Raw genomic sequence first — 17,089 nt, 5'->3', positions numbered from 1 at the left:
CCTTCATAGTAGAGCAAGTCTCTATTTTTTCTTTATTGTCATTTGCCTTTTAAGAGTCTAGTTTAGTTGTCCAGGCAATGGTCTCTTAATTCCTAAATTTAGCCATTTCTTCTTTGGTATTTTTAACTTATCCTTGTATACCCTCTCTTTACTCTTGTTTTCCTATCAATTAGACCATGGCTTATTTTATCAGAGTCAGTGGCAGCATTATAGTAGCTGACCATAATTTTTTTCATATTCTGGAAGTGACTAGGAGGTTCAGCAAGCTCCTAGTCTTACGGCATAGAAAGGATATAATCAGGCAATTTGACCACATCCATAAGTAGAAAGTAGACAAAATCATTAGCTTAATCAGCATCTCTGTAAGGGGCCCTCTTTGCTCTTTTAGGACATTATTGACTCAGGGTTAAAGAAATAGAACCTTAGTCATTTGTAATTACATAATGACTTTTTATTAAATTATACAACAATGATCATCATTTGTTCTTTGTGAAAGTTCTTATTTTGTAGGCTTTAGGGCTCTCATTCTTTCCACAGGTTATTGCATTTCAGTATTATTAAATTACTGTATCTCATCAATCAGGAAGTTCTCCATCTTTGTGAGGCAGTAAACAGGAATCTAAACTCACCACTTCCCTCTCTGAACACCTTTCCGCCTACTTTGACTCTGAAATACTTCTTTAGGTCTCGTGTTCACTCATGCTTTTCTGGACCCAGCAGGATATTTCAAACCCATGAGACAGTACCCTTAATACTGGTACATGTCCTGTATTGTATTGTGTGCTATAAATTCACAGGGAAGCCAAAAATGAGTTCAGCGCATGTGATTTGTTTCCATGTACTGTTTCAGGGAGATACTTATGTTACTTTATTCTTCCAACCATATTCAATATTAGAGATTCTACAACTCCTAGGATAGTTGGGATTAAGTAAAGAGGAAACAGATGAGAATTATTTGCTGTTGTAATTATTTTTATTCTTTCTCAAAACAAAGATCCATTTTTCTAATTTATTAACTAACATGTTAACCTGCAAATAATCATCAATATTTATTACATGCTGGCTGTAAAGCAGTATGGAGATGATGTGAGTTTCTGTAATTTAGTGGTCATGAAAGTATCTTGCATGCAAAATATAGCTAAATCCTAAGTCATGGTTAGTAAATAGTTTTGTTGGAGATAATTTGAACATTAGTGGTCCATACTGGCTACTGTTCACTCTGTTTGGGTAAGTCGACACTTTGGGACATGATGTAAAGTGAATGTTATGGAGGTTGTAATTTTTATTCACTGTAGATTCCTTTTCTACACAGTTGCTCAAGCCCTTGTGTGCTATAAAAGCTTATCGATTCACTAGGAAATCTCTGCAAAATCAATCTCAGAATCGGCCTATTTTTGTCTTAATGGATATTTGATGCTTGTAACATTAACATGATCTAGAAATATGTTCAGTACATATGAATAACGTACATTAGAAAAGTGATTTGAAGTTGACCACAGACATATTTCCACTCAAATCAGACCACTTAAGAAACAAACATGTGGGGGCTGGAGAGATGGCTGAGAGGTTAGAGCACTGCCTCCTCAGCCAGAGGACCCGGGTTCAATTCCCAGCACCGACATGGCAGCTCACAACTGTCTGTAACTCCAAGCCTAACAACCTCACACATACATGCCGGTAAAAACACCAATGTAGCCGGGCGGTGGTGGCGCACGCCTTTAATCCCAGCACTCGGGAGGCAGAGGCAGGCGAATCTCTGTGAGTTCGAGGCCAGCCTGGTCTACAGAGCTAGTTCCAGGACAGGCTCCAAAGCCACAGAGAAACCCTGTCTCGAAAAAACAAAAAAAAAAAAACCACCAATGCACATTAAATAAATAAAAAGAAAAGAACAAACCCCTGTCTGTGAAAAGGTACTCCATAGCCTAGTTGAGAAGCAAACATGTATTTAGGTATAAGCTGAATAGACTGTTCTAGAAGTAAGGAGCACCTTGAATAAAGGATGCAAAGTAAGAGAAAAGTGACCATGAGTGGGAAATACTAAGATTTCCCTGGAGGGTGAAGGGTCAGATTATGATACATGAAACTGGTTCTGTAGAATAGGGGTAGGCAATGGTCCCAAAATCAAGAGATGCACTTATGCTTGAGCCAGAGATTATCTCAAACCTTCTTCAGGAGACTTTGAGGACTAGTACAAGGTTGAAAATTGACATATTGGAAGGAACCTTTTGGCATTGCATATAGAATGAGCTAATGGAAAGAAGGCCAGGCTTGATGTGCCAGAACTGGTTAAGGGTTTTGGTTGCAAGTACAGACACGAAAAAGATGAAAGATGGGTGGAGAACATACCAGTGAGGAGAAGAATATAAAGTCTGAGATAGGAGCTTGGTGATTTATTCAGGACCTGTATTCTCTTCACCCTTGGTTTGTTTTATCTTGCTGATCTAATTGCTCCTTTCTTGTCCTGTTACTTGTATGACTGGTTTCTTCTATATATTTCAAATGAACTATTTCTTTGAGAACTTCAGTTTCCATTTAGTTATTCTTAAATTGGAACCTTCTAGTTGAGCCTGGTGGCACACACCTTTTATCCAGTCACTTGGAAGACTAGAGGCAGGAGGATCACAAGATCAAGGCTAGCTTGAGAAATTTCACAGGCCTTGTCTCCATGTAAGGAGTTAAAAGTGGGTGAGGGAGCTGGAGATGTGGCTTAGTGGAGATGCAATACTTTCCTAACATTCCACAGGCCCTGGATTCAATCCCTAGTACCGTCAGTCTGAATCTTCAATTTGCAAAACAAAACCAAAAACCCTCTTTTATATTGTTTTAGCTACATTCACTACTGAGAATGTTCTTCTTAGGGTAAATGTTGGACGTAGGAATGATTTGCATTGCATTGGTTACGTGTCAGGTCACCCCAGGGAAACAAATCCTGAAGTGGGCTCCTGTTCAGAATGAGATCAACAGAGCCTTTACCAAAGAGATATTTGTGCCCTTTCAAGTCCACTGAACTACAGAATGAGTGACCTTTTATTAGTGGAGGTTAACTGATGTTTCTAGTTTCAAAATTCAGGCTAGTGTTGGATTAAGTGTAATTTACATTTGTTGTCTTTATGCCTACACCCAGAGAAGTAAACTCACTATCTGTTTTCCTTTTCACACTTTCAAGTGTGTGTGATGTGCACTGTGTATATGCATATTCAGGTGTGTGCATGTGTGTGCTCATGCATGTGAAGCCCCTAGCTTGATGTTGGGGATCATTCTCCATCTGTCTCACACCTTATTTGTGGAGGCAAAGTTTCTCAGTCAAACCCAGATCTCAATGATTTAGCTAGTCTTTCTAGCCAGCTTCTGAAGATCTCACATCTCCCAGAGGCTAGGATTACAGGTGGGCCACCACACCTACCTGGCATTTGAGTGGGTTCTGGGGGGCCAAACTCCATCACACTTATATAGCAGATGCTCTAACCACTGAGCCACCATCCTAGCTACCACAGAAATCAACTTTTCATGTAAATTTGCTGCCTCTCCAGTTGCATTTTATCAATCAGTTTTATTCTTTTAGAGTTTTCTCTTTTATCCATTCCTCATGTTTGTGGTATTGTGGTATTCATGCTAGATAATCGTCTACCACTAAGAAACACTGCCTGGCCACTATTTTAAAATATATTTTTTCCATTCTAGTTTTTTAAATAAATTTCTCTCTCTGTGTCTCTGTCTCTCTCTGTCTCTCTCTGTCTCTCTTTGTCTGTCTGTCTGTCTGTGTGTGTGTGTGTGTGTGTGTGTGTGTGTACGTGTACTTGGACAGACATGCATGTACCACAGCACATGTGTGTTGAAGGACAGCTCTTGGGAGCTGGTTCTCTCCTGGCTTGTAGGATCCAGTATACTTGCACCTCCATCAAGTGAGCCTTCTCCTAGGCCCCATATTAGTAAATAAGTTGACTCACTGGCTGATTTAGCTTGTGCTTTCACTCCAAGGCACACTTGTAGAGGTCAGAGGACAGTGTTGTGGAGCTGCTTTCTTTTCTTCTCCCGTGTGAGTTCCAGAGATTTAAGTCATCAAACTTAGTGGAAAACACCATTATGTGCTGAGCTCTTTCATGGGCCCCCATATTAGTGTTTGTTTGTTTGTTTGTTTGTTTGTTTGTTTGGTTGGTTGGTTGGTTGGTTGGTTGGTTGGTTTGGCTTTTTGAGACAGAGTTTCTCTGTGTAGCCTTGCCTGTCCTGGAACTCTCTCTGTAGATCAAGTTGGCCTTAAACTCACAGACGTTCACCTGCCTCTACCTCCCAAGTGCTGGGACTGAAGGTGTCCACCACCACTGCCTGCCCCCCTGTTAGTTTTAAGGTGTTTCTTTTCTCCCTCTTGGCCTATGCTAATAGTCATTTAATGTTTCCTTTTGTTCCTGCACTTCATGTTTTCCCATTCAGGTCTACCAGACTGAACATTCTGTAATACTACTCCCGCTGGGGGCAATGGTTTTCCTTGCCCAAAGGTAGTGAGTGGCTCCCACATGCCTGTTAGAGACAATCCAGATTCGTTAAGCTGTCATTCAGTGTCACCTTTTGGTTTTTGACATTTTTTTCAACATTGTCTAGTTAGGTTATGCTCCCTACAAACAAGATGAATAAGTTCTTCTTAGTTACCTTGTCATTTAACTTTTCTGTGCATTTGTTTCCTTCTGCCTCTTCCACCTTTTCTTAAAGCATGGATCTTGCTATGTTTTCCAGACTGGCCCTGAACTCCTGTGTCCATATGAAATTCTTTAGTAACCGTCATAACAGGCCTGCACCACTGGGCCTGGCTTACTTCCACATTAGTTTCCTTCATCCAAATCCTGTGACTTAAGGGCTTAGATGTGGCTCAGTAGGAGAAAGTTTCTACAGCATGTACACAGCTCTGGGTCCTAACACCAGCTGACAAAAAAAAAAAAATCCTGGGTTTATTATTTTTTTTAAAAGAACAAGTGGCCATGTATTGGGAACTTGTACATATGAGTTATAAGAATATTAGTTGTAAATTATGAGACTAAGGAGGACTGGTCAGAATTGGAAAGCAGGGACCAACCACATCTTTCTCTTCTCTGTGTCCTTACTTGTCACTGTCCTCCTTAGAAGGTATTTCACATAGCCCTTTATACTGATCGATGCTTACCACTCAAAGGGAACTACTTTCAGGGCCTACATTGACACAAAATCCTTGTTTCATTTTGCTTGGTATATCGTGTGTCACGTCAGATTTGTTTGTCAGATTTATTAACGAGTGTTTCTAAACTTAATATTAGAGTACAAATTTTTGTTAAGTTGGATCGCTGACACTGAGAATCAACTTCACATTTAGAAATATCATAATGATAGAACAATATGGACCTTATAAGTACTATTATTAGGACTCTGACTACTTTATTTCACATGGTATTTAAAAGTTTAGGCAAATGCAGAAAAGCATGTTAAATTCAAAAGTATCTAACAATATATAACAATATTAAGACCCCTAATTGCCATATTAACAACTCAGGATAATAGGTTCAGGATTATCACTTGCAATCTCCAGGAAATAAATGCTCACTCCCGCTCCAGACACCTTTGCTTCTCTGACAGCAAGTCATAGATTTCTCCTTACACCCACCAGACCTGAGATGTGATTTAGCCTTGATTTTCTCCGTGGTCTACAATGGGATCAGGAAGAATCCAGTTGAGAGTCTCTGGGGCAGTGTACCCCATTTCCTCCTAACTTTAAACTGCTTCACTATCCCTATGTAGAAAATACTTTACCTGCTTCAGAGATGAAGGCGCTGAGACAAGATGAAGTATGGTAAATTGCCTGAGCAATCAGTAGGAGGCAGAAGGAAGATTTGTACCAAGGCCTGTCTCACATCTGGGCTGATACTCTTTGCATTAACCTTGCTGCCTTGCGAATAGCATTTATCACTGTTCTTAGCTGATTCTAGAAATATTCCCACAGGTTTCCCCTGCCTCTCTATCTGGGAAGCGCTTGTGTTGTCCTTTCTGAATTGTCTACCTGAGTACGGTGATAATGAATGGGGTTAGTCAGACCTGGGTTCCAATCTTGACTCTGTCACTTACTACCTGTGTGTGACCTTGGGCAAATAATTTAACCTCTCAAAGCCTCAGTTTCTTCATCTGTAAAACAGGAATAATGTTTCATAATGATGTGCAGATAAAGTGACATCATATATAAACCCTTGGCATGGCTGCTGGTACCTGGTAGATATTCCTTAAGTGGTGGTGATCATTGCTGCTGCTCTCGTTTCCATTGGGTTGTAGTGAGTGCAGAAATAACAAGGAAGAGAAAAGGTGCTGTTTCCTCTGCTTCTTGTCTTTTATGTCCACTAGGAAAATCGAGAAGCTGATGGATACTCTGATCCACAAAGCTCTGAGATAAAATCCATGTACATTTTTTTTTTTTTTTCACAAAGCTCTGAGATAAAATCCATGTACATTTTTTTTTTTTTTTTTTTTTTTTTTTCGAGACAGGGTTTCTCTGTGGCTTTGGAGCCTATCCTGGAACTAGCTCTGTAGACCAGGCTGGTCTCGAACTCACAGAGATCCGCCTGCCTCTGCCTCCCGAGTGCTGGGCCCTTCAAATCTGGGGAGTCTATAGGCCTTTGAGGAGGCGGGTGGGTACCAGAGAAGGTAAAAATCCTTGGAGACTCCAGGCACTAGATGAGATGAGAAGAGCGATAGAAAGGAGTAGCTCATCACCTGCTTCTGAGTGTCTGCACTCAGACCAGCATTAGGATGAGGTAAGAACTGCACATGACAACAGATGAACAGGAAGCCGCAGCACCAGGCTTGACTCGACTCTCAAGCAGCTTCCCAGGGTCAGAAAAGTCAAGGCTTGTAGAAGGATGGTTTTTGAATGATCATCCCAGGGAACTGTATAATAATATACTATGCATGACTAAGAACTTTGCATGTGGAAAACGTGTTCTATTTTCAGTGCTTGTCATTTGAAGGGTTCAGAGGTTTTAAAAGCCCATGTCTAGCAAGCTAGCAAGATCTAATACTGAGCTGTTTCTAATGCTGTGAATTAACTCTAATCATTGTCTATCTGCCAATGACTTTTCTCCTGCTCTGCTCTCAGGAAGAAGACAGCTTCCTAGAAAAGGTAATTCAATTCATTGGTGGTAATGAAGGCTTCCTTGGGCTTGATTAACACTTAACTGTGGTCCCTGGAACTTGCCCCTAAGCACTCTCATATCAGAGGCCTCTGACTCGGTGAGAATTCCCTAATAAGCCCCGATGTCCCGCCACGTGTCTTGAAGTACACTCAAAATTCAGGAATGATATTTATCCATCTGACAAGTTGTTGATACTGTTTGTAAAAGGAATAAAAGTCAAGATATAGATTTTATTGAGATGGGCTCTCATGTATTACAGGCTAGCCTCAAGCTCATCATGTAGCAAAAGTGACCTTGCTGTTTGATCCTCCTGCCTCCACCTCCCCAGTGCTGGAATTATAGCACTCCTGGTTTTATGCAGTTCTGAGACTCAAACTTGGGCCTTATAGTAGATGGTAGATAAGCATTGAACTGAGCTATGCTCTAGGCACCTAGTGCCTTACATATGCTACACAAATGTACCACCATTGAGCTCTACCCCAGCTGCACATGCATTTCTTAATTTCCAGACAAGTGCTGGACCATGAAGCTACATCTCTAGCCCAGATTTCCAGATTTGTCTCTGAAATATCTTATCTGAAAACTCATGAGTTGGAGGGTACTGTTTAGCTGCCCCTGCTTCCAATAATAGTAACACCAACAAATGTTATTCCTGTAGCAGTAATAGTGATTTGGAAGCTGGGGAGATAGCCCTGTCAATAAAGTACTTGTCATTAGGCAACCGTGAGGGCCCAAGTTCAGACTTCCAACACCTGTATAAACAGAAGAGCTAGGTACAGCAGCACACATCTGTGATGTCAGTGCTAGGGAACAGATACCAGGTAGGTCCCTGACGCTCACTAGCCAGCCTGTCTAATAGCATCTGTGAGCTCCATGTTCAGTAAGAGAACCCGTCTCAAAAAGGAAAAAATAGGATAGAAACAGACTGAGGAAGACAAGTAGTGTGAACCTCCGGCCTACATACACACATATACCCAGGCATACACATGGACCACACGCACAACAGAGGAGTGATTTGGGAGTTCTTGGTAATAATGGTTAATTACTTTCAGAGAATACCCATATATAGTCAAGAAATAGAGCATAAAGTAGAATTGTGGAACTAAATCATAAATCATCTAATCTAGCCATCTGTTTTTAACCAAAGAAAGATATTTTCTATGTTCTAGCAGACATGGCCCAAGGTCCAGAAAAGTAGAAAAGGCTATTAAAAGGTCCCACTGCCTCTGAGCACCAGAGTGCCAGGTGTGGATTCTGTTTCCTAACTGTCTAGTGGCATGCCCCTTCTGCAGTGCCTCGCAGCCTCTTCCATCATCAACTGGAGATGCCAGGCTCCCCTCAGGGCTGCCAAACACGGGCAGGAGCTCCACATTCCACAGCATGCTCATAGAGTGTTTGAGGGACTTCTCCACTGGGTGGAATTGAATGCATTGTGAAGGTGGAGATTCTTTAACCACTAGCACTAAGTGTAGGCTAAGAAGGCAAATAGGGGGTCTTGTTGAAAGAAGCAGAGTGTCTTGGTTCCTCTTGGAACATCAGAGTTCACAATAATGTGCAGAACATTTTTTGTAACTATTCATGCCCCATTTTCTTACTGTATCCTTTTCTAGGCCTCAGAGCTACAAGTGTAACATTTCCTATTATCACACATGAATTTGGAAGTGGATAGTAGATGCTGTATATAACCTACTGACATTTTATTAACCTTTTAAACCACTAAGGCTTGAGATATCTTTGCTTCTTAGCTCTTCTCTGTTAAGGGCAGTCCATGTTCTGTCTATACAGTTAGACTGTGCCTTGTGTTGTCTTAATGCCTCAGGACAGGAATAACCTTTAGTTGGATGTCAGATTTTTCTTCGAAAATATATGAGTCAATGATGAATAATTTATAACATCTCCTAAAGAGTCTGCACATGTGTCCTGTTTGATTAAAAAAGTTAGTAGCATGCATTGTGAAATGTTTGGGCTCCAATAGCAGGTGGGTACCTGCATGTAATACATACAACTAGAATGAAGTTAGTGGGTGAGTCACCAATAGAAGTTATAGCAACCACATAAAGTATGAATATCAAGACATAGCATCACAGGGAAAGAGAGGAAGGAAATGTGATGGTAGCTAACAATCCCTACTCCCTTCTCTTCCCTGAAAGTTTATTGGTGCGTATTAAAGAGCACCCTGTTAAGAAAATACCTGGGTGCTGCTGTAGTATATGTGGTCCCTGTGAGCATAGTGATAGGTTTTTTTTTATTTCCCTTAAAGCTATATGGCTGGAGGTTATAGGTAGTACAGTGTCAGACAACAAGCAGAAAATTGACAATATATAACGCATGACTTAAAGTTAGCAAAAGGAAGAGGATGCTAAAAGCCAACCATGGCTTTCTCCACAGGGGTTCTTCTGAAGGCTGCCTTCAGATGCCTTTTAGCCTAGTTTGAATATGTTTTTCATATCCTTTCTATTTGAATCTATAAATGTAAGCTAAATTAACATTTATTTTTGAGTGTTAGGAGATAATTAAGTTTATTTTGACCTTTGAATTTAGTTATTTGTGTGATATATGTCACTTCTGGATTTTTGTCTTCTATCTTTCAGAAGACTATAACAATAGAAAACTAGGTAAAACAAATAATAGCCCCTAGAAATCTTTCTGAGCTATTAACATAAATTAAATTTCTGGAAGTTTTCACGGTATTCTAGCTCCTCGGTTGCTATATTCCAGGTTATTACTTTTGGATTTTGGACCTTATGATTAGAAACTTGGATCAAGCCTGAAGAATCCATATTTGTGCATCTAATGAGCAGAATTATCTTTAATTTCTCAGAACCAAGTCAATCAGTTAAAGAAACAATACAACTCCCAGGAGTATTTGTCGTGAGACTTCAAGGGAGAGTTCGTGTAGAATAAACCGAAACCTAAGTGTAAACATTGCCTTTTGGGGTGCCATACTAACAACTGTGATTTCAAGGTCCAGCTAGTGGTCATTGTAGATTCCACTGTGACTGTATTATATTCTTGTCGTGCTGGGTCTCACTTCAGAGTATGGAATGCATCCAGAGGATGCACACCCCAAGTACAAATGAAATACTTGCTGATTGAATGAAGCACTTTGGAAGGCGATTAGTTAAGTACCAGAATCACTACTGAGTGTCTCCCTAGCATGGATGTCCCTTCTGAGAAGAAAATGCACAAGCATAAGAGACAAAGATCACACTGTTCTTATTTGTGCAGATTTTGAATGAGATTTATCTCTTTATTCTGAGACCCCTTTGACTTTCATCCCTTTTCATCTGTTAGGAGAAATCCCTTCTCCAGATGGTCCCCTTGGAGGAAGGTGCTAGTGAACGACCCCTTCAGGTCCCCAAGGAGATCTGGCTTCTAGTAGATCACTTATTCAGATATGCCCGTCACCAGGTAAGTGTGAGAAAAGCTTCTATGAAACTATACAGTGTGTGTGAATCCTGTAGGAAATTCCAGTGCTTCACATCAATGTAGTGCGTTTCACCCATCCAAGCAACCTCCATGCGGCTGTGCTGTCGGACCGCTAAAGCATGCAAGCTGAGAAGGCGCCTGAGACCACACTCTGAGTCTGATGGCAGAGCCATGGCCAGAGCTGAGAATGCCCAAGGCTTGTTTATGCACTTTGCCCTGAACGACTGAGTGCCCCAGTCCAATGCCTGTTTTTAGCTGCCCTGTAGCCAAGTGCGAATTTTAAAATTAAAACAAACTTCACGCCCATTTCCTTCACATAGCACTGAGTTTTCTTTTAAATCCTATACTGAAACACTAGCCATGCCCTACTCATTCCCTAAAAGAAAGAACTTTCTTTGACCAAACTGAAGGTAATGTTTCTCAGACCTACTGAGACTAATATAACTTGGAAACCAAGTTTTGTTGTGAATGTGCCATTTTCTCCTTTCCTGGCATCCAATTCTGTCCATATTTGATATGGCTGTGATTATGCAGGGTCCACTCTGCCTTGTTTTCCAGAGCCTCAGTGGACTGTCTGGCTTCCTGATCTGGCCATCTAGTCCCTTGCCCTATCAGGTAGAGGCTGACATGTCATTTTTGGACAGGTCATTTTCTGGCTTGAAATAAACATTGACATGGATTAAGCAACACTAAAGGAAGACGATGTTACATCCATACCTCCTTCCCTACCCGTTAATGCTTGTGACCCCTTCACATTTCTTCCTGCTGCTCTCCCAGTTCCTGGGCAAGCTTCAGAACTTAAGTGGATGGAGAGCTTGCCTAGGTCCCTTCATTCTGACTTCTTTGGTAGGAGGACCTGTTCCAAACCCCTGGAATGCAGGAGGAGTTACAGCAGATCATTGATTGTCTGGATACCAGCATTCCTGAGACAATCCGTATCCTTTCTGCCCAAGGCTCAGGAAGCTGGACAGATGCGTGGCCAAAGTCTTTTCTCTCCTGCATTTGATTTTGTGTTTCTATATTGACTTTTGTCATTGTCTTATTACAAGATAGTCACTGACTATCTTGTTATTTTCTCAAGACCTATCGAGATCTGTTAGTCTCTCTGTGTGGCCTAAGAGGAATCGAGGGGTGGACAACAAGGAGCATTGGACGGGGGATCCACAGCACCAATACTGCTATCCTTCAGCCAGCTGGTCATTCCTGCTAGCCTTCCCATTCAAGTGCTAGCATAGGGCGGGAAGAAGAATAAGAAAAACACTGACATCCAGTTTATATCCCATCCACTAGGCCCTATCATTATGCAGGCTGTGCTCCCTGAGTCTCTAGTTTAGTGAAGGGACTCCCAAGGGGCTTTGGGCAATTCTCTACCTACTTGACTGCAAAATACCTGGACCATTATCAAACTCCAGTCAGGAGCAGTATGTCCTAAAAGAGAAGAGAACAGTCATCCCTCTTAGAGACTTGAGGAAGGGAGCCAGTCACATGTCTGTCTTGCTTTTCTCTGGGTCCCTCTGCCCTTGACTATGGTAATTCAGCTGGCAGTAACCACTCTGTGGCTGAGGCACTACTTATTTTCCTGGAAGCGCTACCAGAGCCCGTCATCTGTTATGAGCTATATCAGCGATGTCTTGACTCTGCTCATGATCCTCGGATCTGCAGACAGGTGAGTTCTGCTGCTCTGGGGATATGCCCAGTGCAGGTTTTCCCATAGAGGAATCTTCAGATAGAATGGGCCTGCGTCTGTTCTTCATGACGGGATACCATCATTAAATGTTAAGACCCTTGAGCCAGGCACAGTGGCACATGCCTTTAATCCCAACATTCAGGAGGCAGAAGTGGGCAGATATCAGTGACTTCAAGACCAGCCTGGTCTACAAAGCCAGTTCCAGGAAAGCCAGGGCTACACAGAGAAACTCTGTCTTGAAGAGCCAGTGAGATTGTTTGATGGGTATTTGCCACAAAGCCTGGTGACCTAAGTTTGATCCCCAGAACCAAGAGTGATTAGTATTCTCTGACACACACTATAAATGAAGGAAGTTGAAACCCTTGAATTTAGGTACTAGCATTTTCTATTATATTGGAATGTTTTCTAGTTGACCTATTTCTGTTAACAGAAAAACTTAGTGGGGTGGTTACTTGAACCCAAGGGTTGTTTGGCAAATAATTGTAAGGGCAGTTCTAGCTGTCATTACCAGGAAAAGTTCGTAGCAATTGGGAGCCTTTCTTTTTCCTCTTCTCCCTTTCCTTCCTCCCCCTTCTTTCCTTCTTGGTGTGTTTTTCATCTTGAGAATATTTTGGTTCACAATGGCTGAGACCAGCTATGAATCACTTCAGTGAGTGCTGTAGGAGGGACCCATCATTGCCAAGTAAGATCGTAGAGAAAAAACACTTAAGTTGACAGATGCCTCTGCTGTTGGGGAAAAGGAGAAAAGGAACAGATGAGCACTTACCCTCTGGTGAGGCACTGTGCGAATGGGACTCCGAGGTGAGTGCATGCCTGGCCATTAAATAGAGAGAAACCAAACCATACCCACTTCACAGTTCTAATTCGTCAGGTAATAAATCTACTACTGGTTATGAGTAAGTAATGGAGGGTAGTGACAGGCAAATGGGGCCGCGAAGAGTTAGATTCCAAATTGTTCTTATGGCAGCTCTAAATGCTTATGCCCCTTAAGCTATTTACCTCACTCCACGCTCCTCTTTAACAGGTCATTTCCCAGCTTCCAAGATGTCATAGAAACGTTTTCCGCTACTTGATGGCATTCCTTCGCGAGCTCTTAAAATTCTCTGACTACAACAACGTCAGTGCCAACATGATCGGTAAGGGGACTACATTAGCAAGTCTGTGCGAGTGTTTGCCAAGAATCATCTGGGAGCATCATGCGTAATCTCTACCGTATTTGATGTTCGGGAACGGGGCAGTCACTCCCTCTTACTGTTCTTGTTCCCTGCACCTTGAACCTTCAGGTTTTGCTTAGGTCAAGTCTGACAGTGGGTTTCCCCTTTTCTTTCTCCTACCCTCCAGCTACTCTCTTCACGAGCCTTCTCCTAAGGCCTCCACCAAACCTCATGGCAAGACAGACCCCAAGTGACCGCCAGCGTGCCATCCAGTTCCTTCTGGTCTTCCTGCTCGGGAGTGAGGAAGACTAAGTCTTTTCCTATGTGAGATTCTAGAGAAGGAAGATCTTGGGCTCCTTGTATTTCAGAATGATTTGAAGAGTCATGACACCAAAAGGGTCTACTGTAGGATCTTAAGTTCTGGTAATAGTACAAAGGAAAGCGTTTCTTCACCCCTCCTCACCATATCCTACACAGCGAAATCCTTTTAGACAAATATTGCCAAGCCAAAGTTACCATATTTTGGTGTTTTGTGTTTACTCTTTGTAAAGCAAAGAGGCCTGTATTTATACTCCTTTACCTAGGGGTGTGTTTCCTGCCCTGTTTCCCAGGCATCACGATTATCTTTAATGCCCCAAGGCCTAGATTGTGAGGCATACATTCTAGACCAACAAGCACTACTTGGTATAACTCAGACTTGTCTCATAACGCACTTTGGACCCACCGTCTCCCTGTGTCACTACTTCGCACTCTGAAGGTCACCTAGATGAGACTAGTGACTCCATGGGTGTCCTCAACCATGAAGTTCACTGTCTACATGTGATTGGTACATACACTGGTACATTTCTACTACAAGGGTGTCTATGTGTCACTGTACCATTGGCCTTCTCGTGGATCCACACTTGGTGGAACCATATTCCCTTGTCTCGGGTCATGTTTAGTTACATAGTTTTATGGACCATGGAGATGGCATCCCACTGATGTGAGAAAATTACACGAGCGAGAAAAGCCCTGTGAGTACTTGAGGAGTGAAACTGTCCATGCTTGACAGGTCCTGCTTCCTACTTCCCTTTGCTGATTAGTATCGAAACTTGACATGAGGTGTACGTAATCCTGGATGTTTGGGAACTCATCTTCCACTAGAAACCCACTTCCAGAATAATGTTTGCATCACAGTCAAACAAGGAGTCCGTGTACCTCAAGTGAGGCCCCATGGACCTTTCTTCCTCCCCTAGACTTATTGAGGGTAACCCTCAGAACCCTTTCTCCTATCTTCTGACATATCAAGGGAATACATTGCCCTCTCTCAGCAGGGCTGACGCTGGGCTCCTTATCTGACTCCTTCACATCAAGGATTGAAAGCCCGCCCTTGGTGCCTAGTCACTATATCCAGTGCTGTGTAAGAGAGGCTGGTCAGTGGGACCAGCCACACACTTTACCTCTCCCACCTAAAACAACTCTGGGCTTTTCATTTTATTCAAGCATTGTGGTGTGGACAGACTTTTTTTTAAGAACTAATATATTGGCTGGCAAACAAGCCACCACCAGCTACTAACTGCAAACCGCCTGGTAAAATTGGCTTGCTTGGTTCTCTTTCATCAAAACCAATGCAAGTTATCTCATTCTTGCCTCTTACCATTGGGCATACCGAGCTTGTAGAAGGCTGTGTGTATAATCTTGGGTGCTGATTCCATGACTCTTGTAGCATCCGAGGAGAGGGCCAGGGAAACATCCAACATCCAGTGGTTTTCCAGTTCTCTCATCTCCTCAAAACTGAGCTCTTTGGAGAACAAAAGGTGTGTATCCTGCAGTAAACCGCTTAAGCCCTTCCCCAAATGGGAGTTGAAAAAAAGAACTCAAAGTATTGTTGCCAGCAAACTGAAGATCTTACCTGGGTCAATAGTTGGTTAGTGGAAGACTCAGAACTAGGAGTTTTGTTGTATCTATTAGGCCAGAAAGTAATCACCTAAAAAGCAGATGATAGGAGCTGGGGCAAGGCAAAGTGGTCCACAGGGAAATGCCTCTCCTGTGCCCATTTTGCAATATTTTGCCAACCTTGGGTCTTTGGGTGACCAAGAATATGGTTAGTAGGGGCTCTGTGGAGCATGCATGTAATGTCCTTCCTTCCTCAGGCCAAAGCACCAAGTTTCTTCACTGCCTCCACCTTTTGTCCAGCTTGGCCTAGGATATATATACGGTTGAGGCTTTTAGACAATCTCCAGGTAGGGGATACAAAACAGATCAGATGGAAGAAACTCGCTTCCCTACCCTCTCTCTCCAGAACCTCAACCTCATAGTTCCTCTGAAGTAAGGATTTTATGTCCAACTGGTAGGGAGGAATCCCTAATTCCTCTAAGGTACTATTTCATAGTTCTTCCAAATTAAGGATTTCATATCCAATTGGTAGGGAGAAACTCAGCACCTCGTGTCTTCAGGAAGAAATGAGTCAAATCTATTGGATGCTATTACATTAGTTCTTTCACTGCTTTCTGATTCTTAATCTGAAGTTCTTTGTTATATTTCACAAAATGTCTCAGTCACTAAGCAAAGCTGCTAGTGGGAGTCTGTATTTTGTGTCATCTTTTTTATTATAATTTATTGCAATTTTTCTGAATAAATATATGTTGTGTGAAAAGTCATTGGGACCTTAGTGAGAAAGAACTGAAGGGAGAAGATTTGTGTCACTTGGTCTCACTTGGTTTTTTTGGAGTCCCCATCAAGTAACTATACCTGTCCGTGTCACCACCTAGCTTACAGAGAAATACCATTTAAAATTTCCACCCTGGGTCTATTAACTCTCGTTTAAAGTGGTTACTTACCGTGCACAAGGCCTTGCGTTTCATCCATAGCACCAGGACTACAAAACGGTGGTGGCACATGCCTTTAATCCCAGCACTCAGGAGGCAGAGACAGATGGATCTCTGTGAGTTCGAAGCCAGCCTGATCTACAGAGTGAGTTCCAGGACAGCCAGGACTACACAGAGAAACCCTGTCTCGAAAAATGCTGATTCCATGGATGAGGGTACTTGCCATCAATCCTGATGCCCTGAGTTCATTTCCCAGGAACTACAATGGTAGAAAGAAGGAGCTGACTCCTGAAAATTGTCCTGTGGCCCCTACACACGTTGTGCATAGCCACATAAATAAAATTGGAGCTAGAGAGATGTCTCAACAGTTGAGGGCACTTACTGCTCTCGTGGTGGACCCAGGTTTGGTTCCCAGCACCCTGACAGCTCACAACTGCTATAACTCCATCTCCAGGGATCTAACAGCCTCTGCAGGCACCTGCACACATATGGTACATGTACACACGTGTTGCAATAGGGGCGGCAGGCTGCATTCCCGGCACCCAGCCGCCCCCACGGCTAGCTTTACCCAAAATAATTACACGGAAACTTTATTCTTTTAAATACTGCTTGACCCATTAGTTCCAGCCTCTTATTGGCTAGCTCTTACATATTGATCTAACCCATTTCTATTAATCTGTGTAGCCCCACGAGCCGGCTTACCAGGGAAGATCTTAACCTGTGTCTGTCTGGAGTGGGAGAACCACGGTGACTCACTGACTCAGTTTCTTTCTCCCAGCATTCTGTTCTGTTTTCTCCACCTACCTAAGGGTTGGCCTATCAAATGGGTCTAGGCAGTTTCTTTATTAATAAGAAATCACTCCCACATCA

General features: G+C 42.4%; 1 protein-coding gene across 3 annotated transcripts in view; it reads left to right on the top strand.

Annotated features, from left to right (window-relative positions):
* Ocrl (OCRL, inositol polyphosphate-5-phosphatase) overlaps nt 1-16,036 on the top strand; it is a 58,637-nt gene extending 42,601 nt beyond the window's left edge. For 2 of the 3 annotated variants that reach the window (XM_026784858.1, XM_026784860.1), the window contains 6 exons: nt 7,106-7,129; nt 10,437-10,553; nt 11,422-11,506; nt 12,110-12,237; nt 13,283-13,394; nt 13,600-16,036. In XM_026784858.1, coding sequence (XP_026640659.1) covers nt 7,106-7,129; nt 10,437-10,553; nt 11,422-11,506; nt 12,110-12,237; nt 13,283-13,394; nt 13,600-13,724 — 591 coding nt within the window. In that variant the 3' untranslated portion in view covers nt 13,725-16,036. The remainder of the gene's footprint in view (nt 1-7,105; nt 7,130-10,436; nt 10,554-11,421; nt 11,507-12,109; nt 12,238-13,282; nt 13,395-13,599) is intronic. The other variant, XM_026784859.1, reaches the window with a different exon arrangement.
* The last annotated feature ends 1,053 nt before the right edge of the window (nt 16,037-17,089 follow it).

The sequence above is a fragment of the Microtus ochrogaster genome, chromosome X (assembly GCF_000317375.1).
Source record: "Microtus ochrogaster isolate Prairie Vole_2 chromosome X, MicOch1.0, whole genome shotgun sequence".
In the NCBI taxonomy this organism is placed as follows: domain Eukaryota; kingdom Metazoa; phylum Chordata; class Mammalia; order Rodentia; family Cricetidae; genus Microtus; species Microtus ochrogaster.
This window is presented reverse-complemented; position numbering and strand designations above follow the sequence as displayed.